The following is a 27,815-nucleotide window of genomic DNA, read 5'->3' as shown; positions in this document are numbered from 1 at the left end:
AACAAGAATTATTTCAAAACAATGAAATTAAGTCCACCAGCACAAACATGTCTATAATGATAATAATTACCTAAAGTTATATTTTAAATTTTAAAAAAGAATTATATTTCTTCACTAAATCCAAAATAGTCTCAAAGAAGATTTTATGAACAACTCGCTGAAAGGGGGGGTAGGGGTGGGAGTCTTGGAGCTTTACTCAACTCACTGTAGTAATGATATACAGAAAACAGCCCCCTCTACTGAAGTGTCTGTCTAGTGAAACAGGCTGCCATCTGATCAAAAATTTCATCTATGTGACTTATTAGTTAACTGGAAAGCTGATATCATTTAAGCTACTACTTCAAAAACAAACAAACAAACCAGTAAAAAGGAATTCACATAAACAGCTACTCACAAAGCAAATCAAATAACAGCTCTTACCCAGACCTGTCCACTTTGATTATCATCAGTCAGCCAAAATGAATATGCTCAATTAAACTAAATTTTTCTACGTTTTATGGTAAAAAGCTGTCAGCTGACTGTCACAAATGTTAATGCTAATACATTTAAACTTATTGGAATATTTTACTCAAAAAGGTGCAAGGAATACTAACTCAAGTATGTTGCTATTGCATGTCATTTGTTAAAGCAGATTTTGTGTAAACATAACTAACAGCATCTTTAGTTATCAAGGATTATAAGCATCTCAAAACCATAGTGTCAGACACTCAGAAATGCTGGTTTACAATTGTGCCATTACCTATTTAGGAGTGAAATACTGAGTTAAAACAATGTTAGTGGTCAAAGAATCATTAAGCAATCCTTCATCATAACTTTCACAGTGGGTGGTCTGTAAAATGATCAAGAATAATATGCTGCATTCCACGGCTGCAGAGGTCAGCTTCTGCATACAAATCTTTGCAGGAAGAAAAAGGCCTTCAGAAAAGTGGGCCATTCATCTGCACCAAGTTCAGAGAATTTCCAGCATGGTGAAAAGATATGTTATGCAAGCACATAGATGTATTCAGTGGGGGTAGACAGAACCAGCTACATGGAGACTACAAAGGAGCCCTCCCATGGCTCATGAATAAGTCGAGGAAATGATCAGAAAAAAAAGGAGAGAGATGTTTAGACAGATGGCCCACTTAAAATGCCTGAGACAGGGCATAAGCAATTTTAATGAAACTTTAGATCTAGCGTATGAATTGTGTCTTATTTCCTCCAGGAAAAAAAAAAAAAAAAACCCAAAGAAGACAAAAATTCAACAATTTGCTGAAAACCCCACTTTTAGCAAGTTGGGATGGAGGAAGAGTTTTATTAGTGTGATAAATTCACATAAAATTCTTCACAGAGCCATCAGCTATCAAAATGAATACACAAAGCATGGAATGAACAGATTAAAAGAATTTTAAACAGAAGTCTACTGCCAAACCAAACAAAAATCTAAGCCTTATTATGTGAGAACTTACAACACTCCAACATTAAAGTTCATCACTGCAGAAGAAAGATAAAAGCAGCATTTTCAGAGAACCTCTTCAAAGCTAGAACTTGTCATAGTGGAGGAATAGACTTCAGACTGTATGCAGTTTAAAATGTGTACATTAGAATGTAGGACACTGTGTAGAAGAATGTGTATCACAAAATAGTGCTAGAAAGAGTTAAGGAACATTACCAAGTCTGGAGTCTTAGCATTACACAAATGATATCTGAATCTACAAATGGATAGTATGACTTATAATCTTAAACAGATTTTAATATTATGCAAACCCTATTTTCTTCTTCCACCAGTAAGGGTTTATAGTTCTCAATTTGAACTTTGGGCACAACTAGTGAAGAAAGACAATGATGGTGGTGATTAACCATCACCCCCGCAGGCCCTAGAGTCTGACTGATTGATCACTGACCACAAAAGCTACATGACCTTTACAAGTTACTATACTCCTTGTGCCTCAGTTTCCTTGTCAGTAAGACAAAGACAATAAGAATACTTAATTCACGTGTTGATTAAATGAAGTAAAAGGTATAAAATGGTTAGACTGGTGCTTGGCACATAAAGGCTAAGTAAGAGACACTATCATCATTATCATAATTTGGTGCAATAATATCTGAAGTCCACCTCTATTATTTCAACAACCTGTTATTCAATATTAATATACAATTTACATACAGTGAAATTCAAAAACCTTAAGTTCCATCATTTAGCTTCCCCACAACAGTTCAACAATAGTGTCACATAAACAAACTTCAAAAATATGCACTCTCATGTGTGGTTTTTGCCCACTATAATTCTTCTGAGGTTCATTCAAGTTGAATCATTTATTCTTTTTCGATTGCAGAGTAGTACTCTACTGTATAATACAAGCATACTAAAATGTGTTCACCCTTTTGCTGATGGGCATTTGGGTTGTTTCCAGTTTGGGACTCTTATGGAACAAAGCCGCTATAAACATTCTTTGTACAAGTCTTTTTTGAGGACTTACGTTTTCATTTCTTGTGTGTAAAAAATCTAAGAGTGGAAATTCTACAGTGAACGTATGTTTAATTTTACAAAAACTGCCAAACTGTTTTCCAAAGTATTAAAACATACCTATACTCCCATCAGCAATGGAGTTTGCTCCACAGCCTTGCCACCATTTGCCTGTGTTAGTCCTACTCTAGCCAGACTGGAGGCTGAGAAACCACAACTCTTCATATGCATTTCCCTTAGGACTAATAATGTTGAACACCTACACATTAGTGCTTATTGGCCACTTGTATTCAAGTTTTTGCCCATTTTGTATTAGGATGTTGGCATTACCGATTTGCAGGAGTTCTTTACTTCAGATAGAAAGCCTTTGTCAGATTTATGTATTATTAATATGTTCTCCCCCCTGTGGCTGGCTTATTAATTTTCTTAAAAAATCTTACCTTCAGGAGAATTTTTAATTAAAAAATTAATTTTTAATCTTTTACAGCAGTTTAAGGTTTTCAGAAAACTTCAGCAGGAAGCACAAAGATTTTCCTAAACATACCCTCACTCACCCCACCCGACACAGTATCCCTGTTAATTAACATCCTGCATTAGTGCAGTACATCTGTGACAACTGATGAACCAAAGCTGATGCATTATTATTATTAACTAATGTCCACAGGGATCACTGTTTGTGTTGTACATTCTAGGGTCTGAACAAATGTATTAGGACATGTATCTACCATTAAGGTATCATACAGAATAGTTGCACTGCTCTAAAGAATCCCGTGCTCTACCTATTCAACCTCCCATCCTTACCCCCACCGAATCCCTGACAACCACTGATCTTTACTGTCTCCACAGTTTTGCCTTTTCCAGAATGTTGTACAGCTAGAATCATACGGAACGTAGCCTTTTCAGATTGGCTTCTTTTCGTTTAGCATTATGCATTTAAGGTTCCTCCATGTCTTTTGTAATTACAGAAGAAATATTCTTAAAGAAAACGCCATCATGCTAGAAGATACAATGATGTCTCATTTTAATTCCTAAAATTTGAACTTCTTTTACACCATCAGGAAAATAAATTCTTAAATATAACATATATAATAATTTTTAAAAATTATAAACAGCTTTAGTGACATAAAATTCACACATCATAAACTGAACTCACCTGAAGTGTACAATGCATTGGTTTTTAGTATATTCACAGAGTTGTGTATCCATCACCACAACCAATTTTAAAACATTTTCATAAACCCAAAAGGAAACTTTGGACCCATTAGCGGTCATTTCACATTTCCCCCTCTGGCCTATGCAGCTACTAATGCACACTCTATTTCTACACTTTGCTTATTCTAGACATTTCATATATAATGAATCATAAAATTTGTAGTCTTTTGTGCCTGCCTTATTTCATTTAGCATAGTGTTTTCAAATTTCACTCATGTTGTATGAAGTATCTCATTTATTTTTATTACTGAATAATATTCCATTCTATAAATACACCGCATTTTATTTAACATTATATATCTATTAATCACTTCATGGACGTTTCCACTGCCTGCTTATTATGAAAAATGCCCACTATGAACATTTGTATACAACATTCATGTGGACATATGGGTTAATCTCCCATGGGTATATATAGCTGAGAGTGGAATAGCTGGGTCATGTGATGCTGTCTTACATTTTGAGAAACTGCCAAATTATTTCCAGGTTTGCATCATTTTACTCATAAATTTCCACCTGGAATGTATAAGTGTCCCAATTTCTCCACATCATCAGCAACACCTTGTTATTGTCTTTTTGATTATAGTCAGCCTAGTGTATGTAAAGTGGTATCTCATTTTGATTTTGATTTGCATTTCCCTAATAACTAGTGATGCTGAGCATCTTTTCATGGGCTTGTTGACCATTTGTATGTATATCTCCGCTGGAAAAATTTATATTCATTCCTTTGCCCATTTTCTAATTGGGTTGTCTTTTTTATTATTGAGTTATAAGAATTCTTTATATATTCTAGACAAAAATCTCTTATCAAATATATGATTTGCAAGTATTTTCCTCCATTCTGTAGGCTGTCTTTTCACTTACTTGATGCTGTCCTTTAAAACACAAAAACTCTTAATTTTGATGCAATACAATTTATCTATTTTTTTTCTTTTGTTGCTTATGCACTTGGCTCTTACATAAGAAATCACTGACTAACCAAAAGTAACAAAGATTAACTCCTATGTTTCCTTCTAAGAGTTTTGTAGCTTCGCTCTTAGTTTCATGCTTTTTTTAAAAGTTCATTTTTGTGCACAGTGTAGGGAGGGATCCAACTTCAATTTCTGACATGGAGATATCCAGCTACCCCAGCAGCATTTATTGAAAACAATTATTCTTTACCCATTGGATTGTCTTCATAATACCTGTTGAAATCAGCTGATCATACTGTAACAATTTATTTCTGGACTCTTAGTTCTATTCCATTGATCAACACATCTACTATTCCTATGCCAGTACCACACTGTCTTGATTACTGTAACTTTGTACTAAGTTTTGAAATTGGGAAGTATGAGTCCCCCAGTTTTGTTCTTCTTTTTTGAGATTGGTTTGGTTATGCTGAATCTCTTGCATTTTCGTACAAATTTTGGAATATGATTATTTCTGCAGAAAAACACAGCTGGGGTTTAATAGGGATTGCATCAAATCTGTATGTCAGTAATATTAGGTCCTCTGATCTGTGAATGTGGGATGCTAACCCATTTATTTAAATTGTCTTTATTTCAACCAATGTTTTGTAGTTTTCGGTACACCAGTCTTACACTTCTTTTTAAAAAAATTTTGTGCTTAAGTATTGTATTTAGTGCTTCTGTAAAATAAAATTGTTTTGTTAATTTTATTTTTGGTTGTAACACCGCTATTGCATAAAAATAAAATGGATATTTATATATCATTCTTATATTCTACAACCTTGCAAAAGTCATTTATTAGTTCTAATAGGTTTTTTTGTGAATTCCTTAAGATTTTCTACATACAAGATCATGTCACCTGCAAACAGAGATAGTTTTACTTCTTCCCCATCTTGATACCTTTAATTCTTCTTGCCAAACTGCCCAAGCTAGGAACTCTAGTACAATGTTGAAAAAAGTAACAGCAAATTTCCTTGTCTTATTCCTGACCTTAGCAGAAAAAACATTCAGTTGTATACCACTAAATATGATGTTAGCTATGGATTTTTCGTAGATGGCCTTCATTAGGTTGAGGAAGTTCCTTTCTATTCCTAATTGGTTTTGAGTGTTTTGGTTTTTTCTTTTTTACTAGATTTATTTATTTATTTTGTCTGCATTGGGTCTTCGTTGTTGCATACAGGCTTTCTCTCTAGTTGTGGCGAGCGGGGGCTACTCTTCGTTGCAGTGCACGGGCTTCTCACTGCAGTAGCTTCTCTTGCTGTGGAGCATGGGCTCTAGGCACACGGGCTTCAGTAGTTGTGGAACGCGGGCTCAGTAGTTGTGGCTTGCGCGCTCTAGAGTGCAGGCTCAGTAGTTGTGACGCACGGGCTTCATTGCTCCGCGGCAGGTGAGGTCTTCCTGGACCAGGGCTCGAACCCGTGTCCCCTGCATTGGCAGGAGGATTCTTAACCACTGCACCACCAGGGAAGTCCCTGGTTGAATTTTTTTATCATGAAAGGCTGCTGGATTTTGCCAAACGTTTTTCCTGCATTTATTGAGATAATTCTGTGATTTTTCCCCTTTACTCTATTAACATGATTTGTCACATTGATTGTTTTTTGGATGTTAAACCAACTGTGTATACGTAGGATAAAACTCTCTTGGTTATGGTATATAATCATTTTATATATTCATGAATTTAGTTCGCTAGAATTTTGTTGAGGATTTTTTGCATTAATATATATGAGGGATATTGGTCTTCAGTTTTTTTTTTAACATCTTTATCTGGATTTGGTATCATGGTAATACTGGCCATGGAGAATGAGTTGCAAATTTTATCCTTCATTTCTATTTTTGGAAGAGTTTGTGAAAGATTAGTATTAATTTCTTTCTAAATACTTCACTGAATTCACCAGTGAAGTCATCTAATCCTGGGTTTCTTCTTTCTAGGAAATTTTGTGATGACTAATTCAATCTCTTTCAGGTCTATTCAGATTTTCTATTTCCTCTTGAGTTAGTGTCAGTAGCTTGCATCTTTCTCCAAATTTCTCCATTTTATCGAAGTTGGCATGCAATTGTTCTCATTATTTCCTTATAATCCTTTTAATTTCTGTAAGGTCTGTATGTATAATCCCTATTTCATTACTGATTTTAGCTATTTGAGTCTCTTTCTCTCTTGGCCAGTCTACCTAAAAGTTTGTCATTTCTGCTGATCTTTCCAAGGACCAAATTCTGCTTTTACTGATCTCTTCTATTGTTGTTCTATTTCTATTTCATTTATTTCCTCTCTGATCTTTAGTATTTTCTTCCCTCTGCTTGCTTTGGGTTTAGTTTGCTCTTCTTTTCCTATTTTCCTAAAGTGGAAGATGAGGTGACTGATATTAGATCTTTTTTAATATGTGTTTACAGCTCTAAATTTCCCTCTAACCACTGCTTTAGGTGCATCCCATAAGTTTTTTTTTTTTTTTTTGGTGGTACGCGGGCCTCTCACTGTTGTGGCCTCTCCCATTGCGGAGCACAGGCTCCGGACGCGCAGGCTCAGTGGCCATGGCTCACGGGCCCAGCCACTCCGCGGCATGTGGGATCTTCCCGGACCGGGGCACGAACCCGTGTCCCCTGCATCGGCAGGCGGGCTCTCAACCACTGTGCCACCAGGGAAGCCCCTCCCATAAGTTTTTGAATGTTCTGATCTTGTTTTAATTCATTTCAAAGTATTTTATAATTTCTTTGTGATTTCTTCTTCATCCTATTAGTTATTTAGGAGTGAATTATTTAATTTCCACAAATTTGTGAATTTCCAAAATTTTCTTTTTTGTTGATTTCTAATTTCATTCAACTGTGGTTGGAGAACATCTGTAAGATTTCAATCTCATTGAATTTATCAAGGCTTGTTCTATGGCCTAGCATATGACATGGTTTATCTTGGAAAATGTTACCCATGCACTTGAGAAGTTGCATGTTCTCCAGTTGAATGTCCTGTTCTAAATGGATAACTATTAGATCTATTTGGTTTACAGTGTTGTACAAGTCTTCTACTTCCTTGTTGATCGTATCTAGTTGTTCTATCCATTACTGAAAGTGGGGTATTAAAATCTCCAACTATTATTGTTGAATCGTTAATTTCTCCTTTCAGTTGTCTCAGTTTTGCTTCATATATTTGGGGATTGCGTTATTGGGTAACATATACATTCAAACTCATTATAGCTTTCTCAAGGATTGATTGTTTTATCATTATAAAATATCCCTCTGTCTCCAGTAACAATTTTTGTCTTAAAATTATGTTGACTGATATTAGTATTATTAATAATAATTATACTAGTATTACAAACATAGTATGTCTGATAACTCTCTCCTTTTACCTTCAGCCTAGTGTGTCTTTGAGTCAAAGTATATCTATTGATGAAAGCATATAATTTGATCTTTTTTTTTTTTAACGACCTTATTGGAGTATAATTGCTTTACAATGGTATGTTAGTTTCTGCTTTATAACAAAGTGAATCAGCTATTGATCTTGTTTTTTATCCCCTATACCAATATCTGCCCTTGACTGGGGTGCTTATTCTATTTATTGATATGTTAAATATACTTCCTCATTAAGCAGGATTTATTTTTTGCTTTTACATTTACTTTTTGCTTTCTATCTCGTATCTTTTTTGTTCTTCTATTCCTACATCACTGTCTTCTTTTGTTTAAATAGATATTTCCTAGCGTACCAATTTAATTCCCTTGATGTTTCATATACTATTTTCAAAAGCTATTTTCTTAGTGGTTACCTTAGGGATTACAATTAGCACCTTATATTTAGCCACCATAGTTTGGATTAATGCTAACCTAATTGCAAAAGGATATAGAAAATTTGCTCTGATATAGCTTTGTTTTCCCTACCGTTTGTCTTCCTGTTGTCATACAAATTATATCTGTACATATTGTGCGCCTATCAACTTAGAACTATAATTACTGCATTATGCAGTTGTCTTTTAAATCAGACAGAAAACAAAAAGATTACAAAGTAAAAATACATTTATATTGTCTTTTATATTTACTGATGTAGTAATCTTTAACCAGTGCTCTTTTTGTTTTTTTTGGAGGGTTTTCATTTTTGTTTTTAATGACTAACATTGCTTTTTGTCACTTGGTAACCAGTGCTCTTTTTAATTCACATGTATTTAACAGTTTCTGTTTAATGTCCTTCTATTTCACCCTGAAGAACTTCCTTTCATATTTCTTGTTGGATAGGTCTGCTAGCATTGGATTCTCTTGGGCTTTGTTCAGAATGTCTTGATGTCTCCTTCATGTTTACAAGACAGTTTTGCTGGATATGGCGTTCTTTATTGACATTCCTTTTTTTTTTTAATTCTTCAGCACTTTATATATACCATCCCATTCTCTTCTGGACAACCTGGTGATGTCCAGAAGAGAATGTGAGCTCTTAATCTTATTGAGGATCCCATTTACATGATGAGCCATTTTTCTCATGCTGCTTTTAACATTCTTTTTGGGTTTTGACAGTTTGACTATGCTGTGTGTAGGTGTAGATATCTTTGAGCTTATTAAGCTTCGTGGGTTTTTTTTTTTTTTTTTTTTTTGGCGGTACGCAGGCCTCTCACTGTTGTGGCCTCTCCAGTTGTGGAGCACAGGCTCCGGACACGCAGGCTCAGCAGCCATGGCTCATGGACCCAGCCGCTCCGTGGCATGTGGGATCTTCCCGGACCAGGGCACGAACCCGTGTCCCCTGCATCGGCAGACAGACTCTCAACCACTGCGCCACCAGGGAAGCCCTAAGCTTCTTGAATGTGCAGATTAATGTTTTTCAACAAATTTGGTATGTTTTCAGTCACTTTTTTTTTTAATAATTCTACGGCATTTCTATTTATTGACTGATTGATTGATTGGCTGTGTTGGGTCTTCGTTTCTGTGCAAGGGCTTTCTCTAGGTGCGGCGAGCGGGGGCTACTCTTAATCGCTGTGCGCGGGCCTCTCACTGTCACGGCCTCTCTTGTTGCGGAGCACAGGCTCCAGACGCGCCAGCTCAGCAGTTGTGGCTCACGGGCCTAGTTGCTCCGCGGCATGTGGGATCTTCCCAGACCAGTAACCCATGTCCCCTGAACCGCCTGGCAGACTCTCAACCACTGCACCACCAGGGAAGCCTGTAGTCACGCTTTCCTTAAATATTCTTTCTGCTCCTTTATCTTTCTTCTCTTCTGCTTCTGGGACTCTCAGCATGTATGTTGGTATATCTGATGGTATCCTAAGGATCTCTGAGGCTCTGCTCATTTTTCTTCAGTTTTCTTTCTGTTCCTCACACTGGATAATCTCAATTGATATGTCTTCAAATTTGCTGATTGCTTCTTCTGCTGCTCAAATCTACTGTTGAGTTCCTCAGTGCATTTTTTCACTGTGGGAACTGTAATTTCATCTCTAGAATTTTTATTTGCTTTTTAAAAAAAATCATTTCTATCTTTTACTGATATTTTCTATTTAATGAGATATGATTGCCCTACTTTCCCTTAATTCTTCATATCGGGTTTCCTTCAGTCCTTTCAACAATTTTTTTTTTTTTTTTTTGCGGTATGCGGGCCTCTAACTGTCGTGGCCTCTCTCGTTGTGGAGCACAGGCTCCGGATGCGCAGGCTCAGCGGCCATGGCTCACGGGCCTAGCTGCTCCGTGGCATGTGGGATCTTCCCGGACCGGGGCACGAACCCATGTCCCCTGTATCGGCAGGCGGACTCTCAACCACTGCGCCACCAGGGAAGCCCCTTTCAACATATTTTTAACAGGTTATTAAAGATCACTGTATAATAAGTACAACATTTGGGCCCCTCTTAGGCAGTTTCTATTGACTTTTATCCTGTGAATGGGCCATACTTGCATGTTTCTTTTTTTTTTTTTTTTTTTGCGGTACGTGGGCCTCTCACTGCTGCGGCCTCTCCCGTCGCGGAGCACAGGCTCCGGATGCGCAGGCTCAGCGGCCATGGCTCACGGGCCCAGCCGCTCCGTGGCACTTGGGATCCACCCGGACCGGGGCATGAACACGCGTCCCCTGCATCGGTAGGCAGACTCTCAAACACTGCGCCACCAGGGAAGCCCTGCATGTTTCTTTACATGTCTTGTAATTTTTTTTATTGAAAAATGGGTCATTTAGATAATGTGGCACACCTGCAAATGATATTCTCATCCCCTCACTAGGACAATCTGGACTTTTCCTCTAGCCATCTTCAGAGTTGATAATTATCTGTTTAATGTCTACATATCTCACTCTATTTTAAGCTTCCTAAAGGGCAGAAACTGTTTTATTATTACTCTAAGCCCAAGCATCTTATCACAAGGAGTACTATTTGTTATCTTTGGAACAATTTAATAACTCTAATTATAAAGGTAGAAAGTTATCATTATAATACATATTCAGGAAATTACTCTAATGACAGAAAGTGACCTTTGTAAAGTAGATGATCAGGATATTGGTCATTTAAACCAATGTTATCTAGATTCGGGGCTGTTACATATGAACATTCAAGGTATGAAATTAGTCTGACACACTGTGAGAAAATAGAAATCCCAATGAGCACTAAATCATAAACAACTTTTTTAAAAAGTAAACTAAAAAAAGTGGTTTAAAAGAAAAAAAAGGCAGCTTAATTCAGAGTTTATCCTACAGATTAATGTGAAAACTTCAGTGATTGTAATAATGGAAAATAAGGATACTTAAATAGCTACTATGCTAACATTTTTTAAAAATAACAGTGTTTTCAAACAACATGGGTTACTAGTCTCTGCCTTTCCTTTTCTTACACATTTCTTTATATTTCTCAGAATATTCCAAATTTCATAAAATTTATTCACAGAACAAATTTTACTGAAACTATTATTTGGGATAAAGTTGAAAAGGTAGCTCTGTAAGTAGAAATTCAAATCTATTCAAATCAAAGAATCAAGATGTAAACACAATGCATTTTCAACGCTCACTAATATATAATACACACGCAGAAAAAAACATTTTACTGAAAAATCATGTAATGTCTTCAAAAGATATATTTCTCCATTTGTACCAATTCCATTACTCTTGCATTTTTACCCAACTCAAAATCTCTCTAAACCACCTTTAAAGCTTTTTTTGAAACAAGGCTGAACATAAATACAAATATTCCTCCATTACCTATATAGCAAACTGCCTTACACAGATCAGGTCACTTGGATTTTTAATAATAATTTTTGAATTATGTAAATTAATCATTTGACATTTTACTATGAATGCAGTGATAGTGTTGATTTCATTTCAATTCCAAAATCAAGGATTTCATTATCCTATAAAACATATCCAGAGTTCAAAGTATTTAAGGGGGGTTAAACAAAATGCAAACATTTAATGCAATATTAAGCATGTGAAATAAAAACTTGATGGCCTAAAGAAAGCATGCTATGCTGTTACCCTGGTGACACGTTAAAAAAGGGATTGTGAGCTGAATAGCTCTATGATATGAAATTAAAATGTTTCACATTGAACAATCCAAAATGAATTGGGAAAGGTTAGAGTAGAGGAGAGAGAAATCAATTCTCCAATGGCAATGGGTGAATGGGAAAGAAGTATGAATAGGATTTGCCAGTGGGGTGCAACAGCTGCCAAATATCCTGCAGCCAAAGAATTACAATAATACTGATGAAGTGTGCAAGAGCTTTTGGAATCATTGCAGGGAACAGAGTAATTCTCCTTCAATAATGAGGCTATTCAGTCTTCCATTCAGCTCTTACAGAATTAAAAAAAAGAAAGAAAGAAAGAAAGAAAAATATTTTAAAACGTAATATTTAGCAAAAAGTGTATAAATATGACATCCACTTAATATTTTGCGCTTACTCTCAGGTTTCTAAATAGTCCAAGACACAGTCATATTAAGTAACTGAAAATATCACAACAGAGATATTAAAAAGTAAGGCTAGCGTAAAGGATGATGACGGAATTGACATTTTCTTTCCTCTTGGCGCTTTTAGGGGACTTACTTGCTTAAATGAAAGTAGATATTTCCAGAAGCATATTATAGCTATGTATGTTCATGAGCATACACCAAAAGTACTGTTGTTAATTATATACTTAGTTATCAGAACATCAATTTCATTGTCATAATGAAGTAGATTATCTGAGAACATAAATGAAACAAGTATGATATAAAAGTTGTCATTTGTTGTCACAGACGGTACAAATGTGTTAATAATTTGATATGTCCTTTTAAATTCAGAAATACTTAAGTAAAAGAATCAATATGCACTGTCCACAGTACTTGCTCTTCCTTGGGAATTACTTTCACATGGCTATTTTTTTTTTCTGTTTCTTTCCCCAGTTATATTTCATTGATTATGATCATATTTCAAAACCTTAAACTTTTATCATCTAACTGAAAACTTAATAATGGGTGAATGAATTATAAATCTAAAACCAGGAAACATTCTTTTTTAACAGCAGGGAAAACACACACACACACAGATAATTGCATCTGTCAGGTAAAAATCAGTAAAAAATTGATTCTCCATTTTATCAGGAAGCCAGACGAGGAAAGAAAATACCATACAAATGTAGACACAATGACTGTAATTCAAGTGACTGCACTTTCCCATTATGCTACTGTGACTAAAAGAGTTAAACTGATGGCAGGCTATGTAGCCAGTCAAGATACTAGATAATATATATGTTCTACTCAGTAGGAGCTCAAAGTGGTGGTTGTACACTGACTCCATACACCCAAAGTAATCCTCCACAAAAGTGAACGCTACATTTTTAAAAACCTTTCAGGGCAAAAAAAACAAAAACAAAAAACCTTTCAGGGCTTCCCTGGTGGCGCAGTGGCTGGGCATCCGCCTGCCGATGCAGGGGACACGGGTTCGTGCCCCAGTCCGGGAGGACTCCACATTCCACGGAGCGGCTGGGCCTGTGAGCCATGGCCACTGAGCCTGCGCATCTGGAGCCTGTGCTCCACAACGGGAGAGGCCACAACAGTGAGAAGCCCACGTACCGCCAAAAAAAAAAACAAAAAAAACCTTTCAGACTGAAGTCTTTCATCAGTATTATCACAGGCCATAGTGAAGGTGTTCCATTTCCTAAGTCTTTAACTTCTGCTCAAATATCAAGAGAGAAAATAGAGGGTTTACGTAGAAACCAGAAAGTAAAAGGGTCAGCCTCATGCAATCCAATTAGGATCAGAGCTGAAAAAGATTTCAGGAGGACTCATCCAATCCAACACTGCCATTTCTCAGAGGAGGAAACTGAAGTCAAAAGTTGAAGCATTTTGCACAAAGACTTTACCACCTTGATACTTAGTAGTGGTGCTGGGACCAAAATCCTGACTCCTGACACTTTACTCGGTGCTGGTTCCACTGCACCACACCAAATACTGTGACATTTCAGTGCCAGATGAAGGAGCCAAAAGAACCAAAGACAATACAATTTTCCTAGCCTGAATGACTGAATAGAAGGACTGCCATAAATAAAAGAAGCTACACAGAATTCTGTGTACACATCTACAGTGTTGAATAGACGTGGGGTGCACCATCGCACTCTGCACTGCCAGGGACCACCAATACCACATAGCCTAATGCAAATTAATTCGCAGATTTATCAATCCTATATGAGCAAGATTTTCCATTGTATGTTAATTTTTTTTAAGTACTAATGTTGCAGTCCTGGAAAACCACTTATTCAAAAACCAATACAGAGCAATGTGGACAACATAATAGTATGTAAAAAGAAAAAAAAGACACTCTTTCAAAGAGAATGGTTCATTTTCTGTAAAATCTAAATAATACATTAACTATATGTACATAAATATAGAAACCCTAAGAGTTGCCAGTACTTGCAGTCTCCAATTTCTCTCTTCCCATGTTTTCTTGAACCCTCATCAGTTCAACTTTAACGACCACGTCCCACTCAACATCCCTGAAAACTGCTTGTCAAGGTCTCCTATGACCCCCACATTGAGAAATTCAATGGTCAATAGTCATTCTCGTATGTGACATATTTCAGTTGAACACTCTTTTCTTCTCTTTGTTCTCTGAACTCCACCTCCGACTACTTTTCTATCTATCTCCTCTGCCGTTCCTTCTCAGTCTCCTTTGCTGGATCTGCCTGATCTTCCTGACTTGTTAATGTGGGGTATCCCAGGGCAGGCCCAGGACCTCTGCTCCCAACTGGTCTCCCAGCTTCCACTGTTACCCCTTTTGAGGCATGTACATCAATGCAGGCACAATGATCTTGTTATTACATATGTCACATCAAGCTCTGCTTTGCTGAAGACCCTGCAAGGGCTCCCCATTCCTAGAAGACCACCTATCACAACTCCATCTCTACTACCCTATGGCTTCCTCCCTCCTCTCAAATTGCATTTGCCTCCTTGCCATTTCTCAAACAGGCCGACATACTTGACCTCAGGTGCTTTTTACATTAGCTGTCTCCTCTGATTAGAAGGTCCTTCCTCCAGATATTCACATGACTCACTCCTTTCCTCCTTCAGGTCTTTGCTCTAATGTGAATCTTCCCATCCTGCTAATCCAACCTGCCATCCACTTCGCTGCAATCCAAATTTAAAAACTACAACTAGGCCACCATCCACCCCAGGATGTTCTATATCCCTTCCCTGTTTTATTTTTCACCGAAGTATTTATCATCATTTGATGTATTGCTACATCTGTTTTGTCTGTCTACCTTCTACTTAAATGTAAGCTCTATGGAGGCAGGATTTTTTTTTAATCATTTTGTTCCCTGCTTAATATTCTAAATTTTCTAACTCAATTCTTATAATGATCAATAGGTAATTTTAAAAGATGTGATTATATTTAATATCTGTATCTGACTTTCTTATTCAGTAAGGAATGGAAGGCTACATCTTTAATGTAAGAAGAAAGATTTCAAACCAATAGCTAATGTACCCGTTGATGTTGAAACACTCAAGGCATTCGAGTTACTCAGGAATAAAACGAGTATATATCATTGCCACTACCCTCGAAATAGAATCTTTGTCATCAGAGATTTTAGAAAAAGAAAATTAGGGAGGGACAACTAAAAGTTAATGAGCATCATGCTAAGTATTTATTATCTCATTTGACATTGACAAACACTCTTTCTTTAAGAACTGCTATTATCTCCACATTACAGGTGAGGAAACTAAGTCCAAGAGAGGCAAAATAATTTATCCTAAAATAGTAGCTAGGGATCAGCAAAACCAGGGAGAAATCCAAGTCTCTGGAACAAAAGGCTGTGCCCTTAAACATGAAACTATACTGGTAGTCCTAGCCAGTAGAACACAACAAGAAAAATAAACACTGGGCTGACCAAAAAGTTCGCTCAGGTTTTTCCATAAGCTCTTATGGAAAAACCCGAACAAACTTTTTCGCCAACCCAATATTACATCCCATACAAAGGAAGACAGGGAGTTATTATTAGAAAATGTAGTGGTCACTTTAGTTGATTCCTCAACATCTATTTCACACCAGAAAATTAGTCCCAGACAAACACGACAATCCAATTCCCTTTGCAGTGACTTTAGGAACGGGATGAGTTCTTTCTGGTCAATGAGAACTGAGAAGTAGGTGGTTGGGTAACACTTGGGAGAGATTTCCTCACTTCTTAGGGACAGACACAATCTGGATTTGACTCCTAAAACGTCTACAGCTATCCTGCTATCACAGCCTTCTGACAAAGCACAGAAGAAAGCAAGGCTAAGGAACTACAGAGAAGCGACATTAGCAGATGCACTTCCTGAGTCTTGTCCTTTCCGTTCTCTGAGCCTCCTGTTCAACAAAGATGTGTCGGTTTGAGTAAGGGTTTCTGTTACTTGTACCCAAAAGCACCCCAAGTGATTGAGGAGGTTTTATGATTGCCATAAAACCTTTTTTGAAATCAAGTAAAAAGTTACTACAATGGCAGAGGTGGACCTGAACCAGAGTAAAGTAAGAGGAGGGTCGAAGATCAGAAAGGTGAATCCTGACCAGTGAACAACATTTGGATCTAAGGAAAACAGGCATTTTGACCAAAACTAAATGAAAGATTACTGAAACTAAATTTTTTTCTTTACTAGATTTTCCTCCAATCATTAGCAGTTAGTGAAACAAATTATTATACCAAACCACAATGCCAACAAAATAATTTTAGCTTCAAATAACATGAAGCAATTGTTTAACACAACTTTTAATGATTCATTTCTGTCAATAAGTGTTTAGGAAAAGAATGATTACAAAGAAAAATAACTCCATGCTAAGACAGTATGTATTTATGTAAAAACTTAATTCACTTCATTTACAGTCAAAGAAAAATTGTTATTGTTTCTGACATTAACTGTTCTCTTTTTCTAAAATACACTATCTTTTTACTATCCAAATACTATGGGTACATATTATTAAAGTTTTTTCCAAGTCATAAATGATGAAAGCGTAAAACCCATGGAGAAATTGGGAAAATAAGACCAGCAGCCAAAGCAAGCAGCACAAAGGAAGTGCTGCCGGCTCCTGGGTTTGGAGGCAGAAGAGTACGTGAGCACACCCATGACACAGCAACACGCAGCCACACCCGGAGGCCGACTTTGGACTCCATTCCCCAGGCAATAGTGAAAACACGACTGTGAAGCCAAAATGTGAAGAGCCAACCACTTTACACCAGCTCTGGTGTCAGGGACCTCTTCAGCAAATAAGCAGAAATAGCTTCGGTTCACTTTTGCCTAAACAAGATTACGCTTTGTCCAAAAAGACCAGTATATTTTGTTAAACGTTATAGGTCTCTGGTGGTAGCAACTTTACGGTAAACTGGCCTACTAGATAAACGATAAGTTCAATAGAAAATAAATGTACCAAAAATAAAATAGTTGTTTGTTATATAGGTAATATGTGCACAATTATCTACATAACTGAACTTTTGGCCCACATATTTTATGAATCTAACTTCTTTCCAAGTTCTAAAGGGTAATGAATTCAACAGTAATATAAGAGGAGGAAGATTCTAGGAAGATGACAGAATAGGAAGCACCAAGAATCTCTCTCCCCACCTAGACAACAGTCACACTGGCAGAATCTGTCTGATATAACTCTTGTGGAACCTTCAGAAGAAGGCTTGGGGGTAACTGTGTTAACCTGTGGTCAACTTCAGCTTTAGCACAGCAGCAGCTCCCCATCCCCCACTCCCAGCCTCCTGGGTGCAACTGTGGGTGTGTTCACTGGAGCAGCCTGCACACAGCTTGTGGAAGCCAGGGTGGGCAGAACAGAACCTGTCCTCCAAATACTAAGGATCTGTGCTCCGACTGCTAACTGCTGCTTCTGATCACAGAGGTGCAGACAGAAAGGCAGGCAGCCAGCTACTGCACCTCCCTCATTGTTGCAAGCACCTCCCCCTCTGACTGGAGTGACTTCCAGGAGATTTAAGGGTCTAGTGCTTCCCTAACCGCCCCCCACCTTCATTTCCCCCGCCCCCTTTCAAGAGCTAGGCCTTAAAGGTTAAGACATCCAAAAACAACTACATATACAAGGAAAATTGGAAAGTGACTGCACATGCCCAGGGAAAGTCTAGGAAAAGACCAGAGAACACCTTAAGTTTACACCTCAGGCTGATCATTGGCACAGAGGCAGCCTACAATAATCAGAAAAACAAAAATGATAAACAAAGACAATAACATAAACCACTAAACCCTGAGGAAGGAGGAGAATCTGATTTCCAAAGTTACCACATCATTGGATTGAAATGTCCAGTGTTCAACCAAAAAATCGGAAGTCATACAAATAAACAAGAAAGTATGGCCTACTCAAAGGGAAAAAAAAAATCAACAGAACATATCCCTGAAAAAGACCTAATGGTAGATATATCAGACAAAGACTTTAAAACAACTATCTTAAAGATGCTAAAAGAACTAAAGGAAGATGTGGAGAAAGTCAAGAAAACAATGTGTAAACAAAATAAAAATATCAATAAAAAGACAGAAAACCTAAAAAGAAATGAAATTCTGGAGCTGAAAAGCACAATAATTGAAATGAAAAACTCACTAGAGTAATTCAAAGGCAGATCTGACCAGACAGAAGGAAAAAATCAGTCAACATGAAGACAGGACAACAGAATTATCAAGTCTGAAGAACAGAAAGAAAAAAGATCAAAGTAAAGTGAACAGAGCCTAAGGGTCCTGTGGGGATACCATCAAGTAGACCAACGTATACATCGTGAAAGTCCCAGAAGGAGAAAGAGAAAGGGGCAAAGAGAATATCTGAAGAAATAACAACCAAAAACTTTCCAAATTTGATGACAGACATGAAGATAAACATTCAAAAAGCTCAACAAACTCCAGATAAGATGAACTCCAAGACACACACCAAGACACATAGTCAAACCTTCAAAAGCTGAAGACAGAATCTTGGAAGAGAGGAACGAATTTTCAAGTACAAATAAGATTATCAGCAGATTTCTCATCAGAAACTCTGCAGGCCAGAGGCAGTGGGCTGATATATTCAAAGTGCTAAAAGAAAAAAACCCATCAATCAAGAATCCTAAATCCAGCAAAAACGTCCTTCAAAAGTGAGGCAGAAGTTAACACCTTCCCAGATAAACAAAAGCTGAAGGAGTCTGTGACAACTAGACCTGCCCTACAAAAATTGCTAAAGGAAGTCCAGCAGGGTGGAACGAAAGGACACTAGACAGTACTAAGAAACCACACGAAGAAGTAAGTATCTCAGTAAAGACAAATACATGGACAATCATAAAAGCTAGTATTATTGTAACAATAGCTTGTAACTCCACTTTTTGTTCTCTATATGATTTAAGGGTCTAATGCATTTTAAAAATTATTAAAGTGAAAGCTAGTGTCATCTTAACTTTGTTTTGTTTTCTACATAATTTAAGAGACTAATGCATTTAAAATAATTATTGGTTTATAGTTTTGGACATAGACTGTATAAAGGTGTAATTCTGTAATGTCAACACCTGCACCCAGGCAATCGCTGATCTTTTTTCTGTCTTTTATACTTCCATCCTGCCTAGAAATTACAAATAAATGAAACTACATTATATAGTCTTCTCTAACTGGTTTCTTCCTCTTAGCATGATTTTCTTTTTAGGTTTATGCATGTAGATGCACTTACCAGTACTGCATTTCTTTTTATTGCTAAACAGTATTCCGTTGTATGGATATACCACATTTATTTTTCTACTCACCATTTGATGTACATTATTCTCCCCGGTGTGTGGTGGTGTACCACTGTGATTTTAGTTTGTATTTTTCCAATGATTAATGATGTTAAACATCTTTTCATGGACTTATTTGCCATTCATATAACTTCTTTGTAAAAGAGTCTATGCCAAATCTTCTATTTTTTTTTAATTCGGTTGTTTGGCTCATTTTTTAATTCTAAGAATTATTTATACATTATAGATTCAAGTCCTTTATTGGACATGTATCTCTGAATACATTCTGCCATTTGTTATACTGTTTTATAATATTCTTGATGGTGTTTTTAAGAGCAGTTATTTTGCATATATTTTAAATTCACTATAATAGAAATTTTAAATGTGCTTTCAAAGAGTAGTGAATAAAGAGAAGAAACAGTCACAACATAATATGAAATTTTAAAAAGTAAAATTCAAACGACATTTCCAGTATGACTCTAATTATGTAGGGTATATACACTACAAGTATGGATATGTATAAACATACACACATATATACTTGGAAAGGAATATATTAAAATATTAAAAGTGGTTATTGCAGGATTACAGGAAATTTTTAGTCTTTTATTTATTTTTTCTTCTTTTATTTTTTAAAACTTCTTCAGATTCTTACCAATGTTAAGTCAGCACTCTCTGAAAATAACTAGAATACACTGCTTAAAGATCAAACCAGTTCATCATTAGCTATACTCAGGACTTCTGAAATAGTCAAGATCCAAGTAACACCTGAAGGTAAAGGAATAAAGATATGAATATTGTATTTACCAAAAAAATAATAAAAATATTATTCATACAAGGTATGATTCTGGCTTTAAAGCAAAAGCTTAGATCTCTCCTACACACACATCACTCCAAAACAGCACAGTCCAACAAAGCTTGACAGAAATACTACAGTGATGATGGAAAGGTTCTTTCTGTTACCTGATACAGTAGCCACTGACCACGGTACAGTAGTGGCTATGGAGCACTGCAAGTGTGGGTAGTGACTATACTGACACTGACATTGAAATGTGACTGAGAAACTGAGTTTTTAATTTAATTTTAATTCAAATAGGCACACATGGCTAGTGGCTTCCACACTGGGGAGCACGACTTTAGGGGGAAAACAAACAAACCAACCAGATTCCTGGCTCTACTGACCATTTTCCTCCTCCTTCCACTCATTCAGTAATTTGCAGAAATTCAATATCCTCTCATCTCTCCCTAGACAGTCACCAAATTAACTTCAATAAAAGATCATACATTAAGCTTTTTGTACTTTCCCTTGAGGATAAGAACAAATGAAAAGTACTGGTTACTTGGGATTCGTCCCAAGTTCACAAGAATGGTTCAACATATGCAAATCAATCACTGTGATACACCACATAAAATAAAGACAAAAAACACGTAATCATCTCAATAGATACAGAAAAAGCATTTGACAAAATTCAACATCCATTCATGATAAAAACTTACCAAAATGGGTACAGATGGAACATATCTCAACATAATAAAAGCTATTTATGACAAACCCACAGCCAATATACTACTCAACGGTGAAAAGCTTAAGGCCTTCCCACTAAAATCTGGAATAAGACAAGGATGCCCACTCTCGCCTCTTCTATTCAACATAGAATCGGAAGTCCTAGCCACAGCAATCAGACAAGAAAAAGAAACAGAACGTATCCAAATTGGAAGGAAAGAGGTAAAACTGTCATTATATGCAGATGACATGATACTATTATATATAGAGAAAACCCTAAAGACTCCACACAAAAACTACTAGAACTGATAAACGAATTCAGCAAGGAAGCAGGATACAAGATTAACATACAGAAATTGGTTGCATTTCTTTACACTAACAGTGAACTATCAGAAAGGGAATGTAAAAACAACAGTATCTTTTAAAAATCACACTCCCCAAAATAAAATGCTTAGGAATAAACCTGACCAAGGAGGTGAAAGACTTATACACTGAGAACTATAGAACATTAATAAAGTAAACTGAAGATGAATCAAAGAAATGGAAAGATATCCCAGGACCTTGAATTGGAAGAATTAATATCATTAAAATGGCCATACTACCCAAAGCAATCTACAGATTTAATGGGATCCCTATCAAATTACCCATGATATTTTTCACAGAACTAGAACAAATAATCCTAAAATTTATATGGAACCATAAAAGACCCAGAGAATTGCCAAAGCAATCCTGAAGAAAAAGAACAAAGCAGGAGGCATAACCCTCCCAGACTTCAGACACTACTACAAAAGCTACAGTAATCAAAATGGTGTGGTATTGGCACAAAAACAGACATATGGATCAAGAGAACAGAACAGAGAGCCCAGAAATAAACCCACACACCTACAGCCAATTAATCTTTGACAGAGAAGGCAAGAATATACAATGGAAAAAAGAAGATCCTTCAGCCAGTGGTGTCGGGAAAGTTGGACAGCCGCATGTCAATCAATGAAGTTAGAACACACCCTCACACCATACACAAAAATAAACTCAAAATGGCTTAAGGACTTAAACATAAGACATGACACCACAAAACTCCTAGAAGAGATCACAGGCCAAACATTCTCTGACATAAATCATAGCAATGTTTTCTTAGGTCAGTCTCCTAAGGCAATAGAAATAAAAACAGAAATAAAAAATGGGACCTAATCAAACTTACAAGCTTTTGCACAGCAAGGGAAACCATAAACAAAATGAAAAGACAACCTACAGAATGGGAGAAGATGTTTGCAAACTATGCGACTGACAAGGGCTTAATTTCCAAAATATACAAACAGCTCATACAGCCCAACAACAACAACAAAAACAGCCCAATCGAAAAATGAGCAGAAGACCTAAATAGACATTTCTCCAAAGAAGAAACACAGACGGCCAATAAGCACAGAAAAAGATGTTCAATGTCACTAATTATTAGAGAAATGCAAATCAAAACTACAATGAGGTACCACCTCACACCAGTCAGAACGGCCATCATTAAAAAGTCTACAAATAACGAATAATGGAGAGGGTGTGGAGAAAAGGGAACCCTTCTACACTGTTGGTGGGAATGTAAGTTGGTGCAGCGGTTATGGAAAACAGTATGAAGGTTCCACAGGAAACTAACAACTGAATTACCATATGATCCAGCAATCTCACTCCTGGGCATATATCCAGACAAAACTCTTATTCAAAAAGATACATGCTCCCTCCCCTATATTCATAGCAGCACTATTCACAATAGCCGAGACATGGAAACAAGCTCAATGTCCACTGACAGATGAATGGATAGATGCAGATTTGCAGCAACTTGGATGCAACTAGAGATTATCATACTAAGTGAAGTAAATCAGAAAAAGAAAGACAAATACCATATGATATCACTTATATGTGGAATTTAAAATATGACACAAATGAACCTACTTATGAAACAGAAGCAGACTCATAAAGAACAGACGTGGTTGCCAAGGGGGAGGGGGCTGGAGAGGGATGGAGTGGAAGGTTGGGGTGAGCAGGCGTAAGCTTTTATATACAGGATGGATAAACAACAAGGTCCTACTCTATAGCACAGGGAACTGTATTCAATATCCTATGATGGAGAAGAACATTTAAAAAAAGAATGTATATATATATATGTATAACTAAATCACTTTGCGGTACCGCAGAAATTATCACAACATTGTACATCAACTATACTCCAATAAAAATTTTAAAAAAGAGAAGTTCCGGTTACTCAGATTTTCTGAGTAAAACCACATTAGCCACGAATATATATCCTGAGACCAATTTAGTTTTCCTTCTACCTAATTCTTCGGGAGTAACCTGAGTTTCTGATCTGTGCTCTTCAGAGCTGCTCAGTCACCTGCCATCTTTTTTCTAATCTTTATTCTTCCTCTTGAGGAAAAGTAAAAAGGAAGGAAAAGGACTTGATGTAACACAATTTTATCAACTGCCTCTCTAGCAAGTAATGGACTATACTTGCTAAGTAGGATTACTCTAGCAAGTGCAGACATTCATAATAAATAATCCTGTCACTCAGAAGCATGAATGTCACAATGATTTTTTTTACTTGCCCGGGTATAAAGCATGTTTTCCCTTTTGCTTAGGTTATTAGGAAGCTAAAAGGTACACTTAGGGCTCACACATAACTAACTCAATCTGTTGTTAATTCTTTCTTATAGCTTATAAACAAGTTTCTTATATACATATTTTTAACTGTTCAGGTCATTTCCTAAAGTTTAGTACTATAACACTTCTCAAAACATTTTTCCAGTAAGAAAACAAAAGTAATAAATACAAATTACTTGAACAGATTTCCTATAAGGTTTCAGAGTACTTTGTCCAATAATGTCCAAATTTTTCTGCTTTATTTATTGTTTTAAATAATCTCACATACCTTGAATTTTCATCTTCTTGAAAATGATGTGCTCTTAATTGGGATGCCACAAACAAGGATGAAGCTATTGCCAATAACTGGTTTCTCTCATTCTCTGTTAACTGGTGTCCTGAGGGAAATCAATCAATCAGTCAATCAATCACACACATAATGCTAACATCTATGCTTCTATATTACAGAGTTATTAGTCATTCAAACAAGTATTTTATCAAGCATCTCTTATGGAGCTAGTGTTGTACCAGACACTGGGCTGTGCCAGAGGGAAAGGAGGGAGCAAGATGGTTCAAATACCCCTGCTCACTGGAAGTTTATAGTCCAATTTGGGAAAGAAGACATTAAACAGATGCACAGAACAAAACAATTGCAAATAAGAAAACTACTCCCAGAGATCTCTGGGAAAAACTTAGGGCTCCTCATATCTGCTTCTCCTTATCACTCCCCACCCCAAATTTTACTTCTAAGGAGAGAGAGGATAAAATGAGGAAAAGGAGTGTTGCCGGTCAAGGACAGTGGCTGGGCCATGTTTTCTAATGTGAAGGACTAAAAGAAAATAAATACGTGATCCTCTTGCCTCTATACTTACAGTCAGGGTTTGAATCCCAGTCAATCAACCAAACAACCAATCGATTTCTCTCTCTCTCTCTCTTTAATTCACTCTTCTTACCATAATACAGCTGCACCTGGGGGCAGTGGTCTAGCCTGACAAACCTGGGGAAGACTCCCTGGTCTGGCTGAGTGTGGTGCAGCGGGGAAATCTGCTCTATGTGCATAATAATTCCTCAAGAAGTGTGTGAATCAAGGCAGAACTGGATACTCCAGGGTCTGCCAGCTAACACATCCCCTTGAGTGCTCTGTAATCTCACCACAACTTCTAACACTATTTATTTACTACCATGCTATATACAGATAATAGAGTTTATTAGATGGTACAGTATAGGCAATTTGAGTGCTGGATCATCAGCACTAAGATGCTACTTGTACAATTCAAAGAAGAAAAAACCATCAGGTAGTTATTTAAGTTTATCGGAAAGAAATGAAGTAATTTCAACACTATGTCTTAAAAATTATTCAAAACAGAAATAAGACTAAAAATATTCACAACTAGAATATAAAGACTTTCCAGATCGGCAGCACATTTTTCTACGGAGAGGTGTTCCATGAAAATGAAAGGTGCAGTGTTTCATGACACTGAAGGGTTAGGAAAGCCCCAGTGACCCATTCTTCGAGACAAACCTAGGAGCACCATAAACTATAACACCAATGTGGGACGTCTCGTTGGTCTGGGAATTCAGTAACAGAACCCTCAGTGGCCTAATAAACCACATTCCTACAGGCTTTGAAAAGTTCCTAATCATCCCCAACACTGAAGCAGTGATGGAAACATTCCATATGCTTCCATAATAAACTACCCTACATGAGGATTACAGAAATTTGGTCTCGGTCTTCTCAAAAACATACCATCTACACAAGAGCTGTTCTCAAAGTATGGCCTGGGGATTACTGGGAGTCCCCAAGAGCCCCTTGTGAACCTAACTGGAATTATATAATTCTTCAGTAATTTCCTCAAAAAGTATTTTCTTCAGTAATTTCCCTTTTCGAGGAAATCTCTCTTTTCACATTGACACATGAGGGATATCTTAGTTGGGTATAGTACTCTTGGAACAAGTTCCTTCCTATGGAACAGATACTCAGTTTAAGGTTTTCTAATCTCCAGTTTATAGAGTCTGAAGATGATTTCATTCTACATTCTTTGCATACAACTTTTTTCTTTCTAGAAGCTTTAAAAAGTTTTTTGTTCTTGATAAGCCTAGAATAGTTACTCTTTTTCATTAATCCTGTCTGAAACTCAGTGAGTCTTTCCAACAACATCTCAAGTCTTTCTTAAGAACAGTGAAAAAAAAAATCTCCCTTATTATTTCTTTTAAAATGAACCTTTCCTTGTCGATTTTATTTCATGAGACCCTTACTATTTACACATACAATCTCTTGGCACTTCTCTCTACATCTCTCATCATTTCGCACATTTCATTCTCTCTACCTTCCTGCTACATATTTTGAGATACTTCTTCCATGTATTTTTTTGGGTCACTGTAATTTTGTTCTTAGCAGTCCTTTCACTTTGCTGAAATGTTTCATTTCTAAAACACAGTTTTTTGTACTCTTTTAATACCTTTAAGTGTTCTCACAATTTTTCAGTCAGCAGCAGTCATCTCCCTCCCATACCTGCAGGTCTAAAACTGAATACTTGCTGTCTTCAGGGATTCTTCTAGGTCTCCCTCCCTAGATAGGTAATCTTCTTCCTTTGTATGCAAATGACTCTGTTTGCTCCCAATAGTCAGGTCAAAGTATAGGCGGGGGTTTGCTGGTAAATGTTTAATAACCAACTGGGATGTGAAGGAAGAAGTGCGGTAGTGTGCAGCATTTGCCAATTTCCTTACTATAAGTACTTTCTCCAAGGCTGATTTCAAACCACCAACATCACATCAAAAATGGATTAGGAAGAGATACACACAGTGGCTCTCCTGAGGCAGTATGACAGCCCCTGCACCTACGGAAGAGAGTCCTTGGAGAGGTGTTTCAATAGTCTACACCACCTCGTCCTTGAAGCCATCCTTGATTCCCCAAATTGCAATTAGTTTCTTTTTTCTCTGCTTCAAGACACTTTGCTTGTATCTTCACCTTAGCACTTCTTTTATTCTGTCCTGTAGTGTAGTTAGTTCTTTACCTGTTTATTTCCCTAATGATATAACCACTTTAAGGACAGGGAAAATATATTATTTCTCTTTGATTTTCTTCTAGAGTCTATACCAATTATTTGTTGAATGATTTTAAAGACTGAATTTTTAAAGGCAACACTTCAGTCACATATTTACCACTTTTAAAGGTACAGAAATACTTGACTAAATTCAAAGGGAAAAATAAAGAGAAGTGTAATTAACAGTAGACTTCTTGTGCTAAATCAAAGTTGTCTAAACATTCCACAACGAAGAGAAAGATAATTCTAATGATTTCTTTTGATGGGGCTGGTGGTTCAAGTGTAGCAAGGCAGCAAAGAAGTAAGTCCAAAATGTCCATTCTAGGCTATCTGAAATTATACTTCTTAAAATATCTTCTTCTTCAATTTTCCCTTTATTTCAAAATCAAAATATCTACTTCTCCATTTTCCATTTATTTTTCAGAATCAAAGGAAAATAGCTTTTCAACATCAGCATCTAATAAGTTGACGTGAAGAACAAATTCTTGTGTATTCTATTTTTAAAGTTTAGACACAATCATTTCAAGGTTCAGTCTAAGAGACTTTAGTAACACTGCCCTAGTCTACAAATAAACTTGGGATAATATACATATATAATAAAAAAATTTAATGCAGTCATAAAAACAGGCACTTGCCTATGAATAGTGTCTAGGATAGCTGGACAGATGGGAAGCAGATGGGTAATCCCAAAGGGGCAAAATGACTCCGCCTCAAACATATGGATAAGATCCTGGATTAACTTCAGTTGCCACTTCCTGCTGTCTCTTTCAGGCACATATATCAAACAATCAAAGATGATACAGTTTAATATATCTAAGACATGCTCTGGGGAAAAATCGGGAAGGAGAAATACAGTAATCTGAAGAAGAAGAACAAGAGGTAGTAGCCATTCAGAGAAGAAAGAACTGACATGAAAATAATATGAAGG

The 27,815-nt window shown here is 36.7% G+C and overlaps 1 protein-coding gene across 7 annotated transcripts in view; it reads right to left on the bottom strand.

Annotated features, from left to right (window-relative positions):
- PCCA (propionyl-CoA carboxylase subunit alpha) overlaps nucleotides 1–27,815 on the bottom strand; it is a 431,262-nt gene that overhangs the window by 160,674 nt on the left and 242,773 nt on the right. For all 7 annotated transcript variants that reach the window (XM_060288232.2, XM_060288229.2, XM_070044087.1 and 4 more), the window contains one exon: nucleotides 24,133–24,241. In XM_060288232.2, coding sequence (XP_060144215.1) covers nucleotides 24,133–24,241 — 109 coding nt within the window. The remainder of the gene's footprint in view (nucleotides 1–24,132; nucleotides 24,242–27,815) is intronic.

The sequence above is a fragment of the Globicephala melas genome, chromosome 18 (assembly GCF_963455315.2).
Source record: "Globicephala melas chromosome 18, mGloMel1.2, whole genome shotgun sequence".
Classification (NCBI taxonomy): domain Eukaryota; kingdom Metazoa; phylum Chordata; class Mammalia; order Artiodactyla; family Delphinidae; genus Globicephala; species Globicephala melas.
The sequence above is the reverse complement of the archived record's forward strand: the minus strand, read 5'-3'. Positions and strand labels throughout refer to the sequence as shown.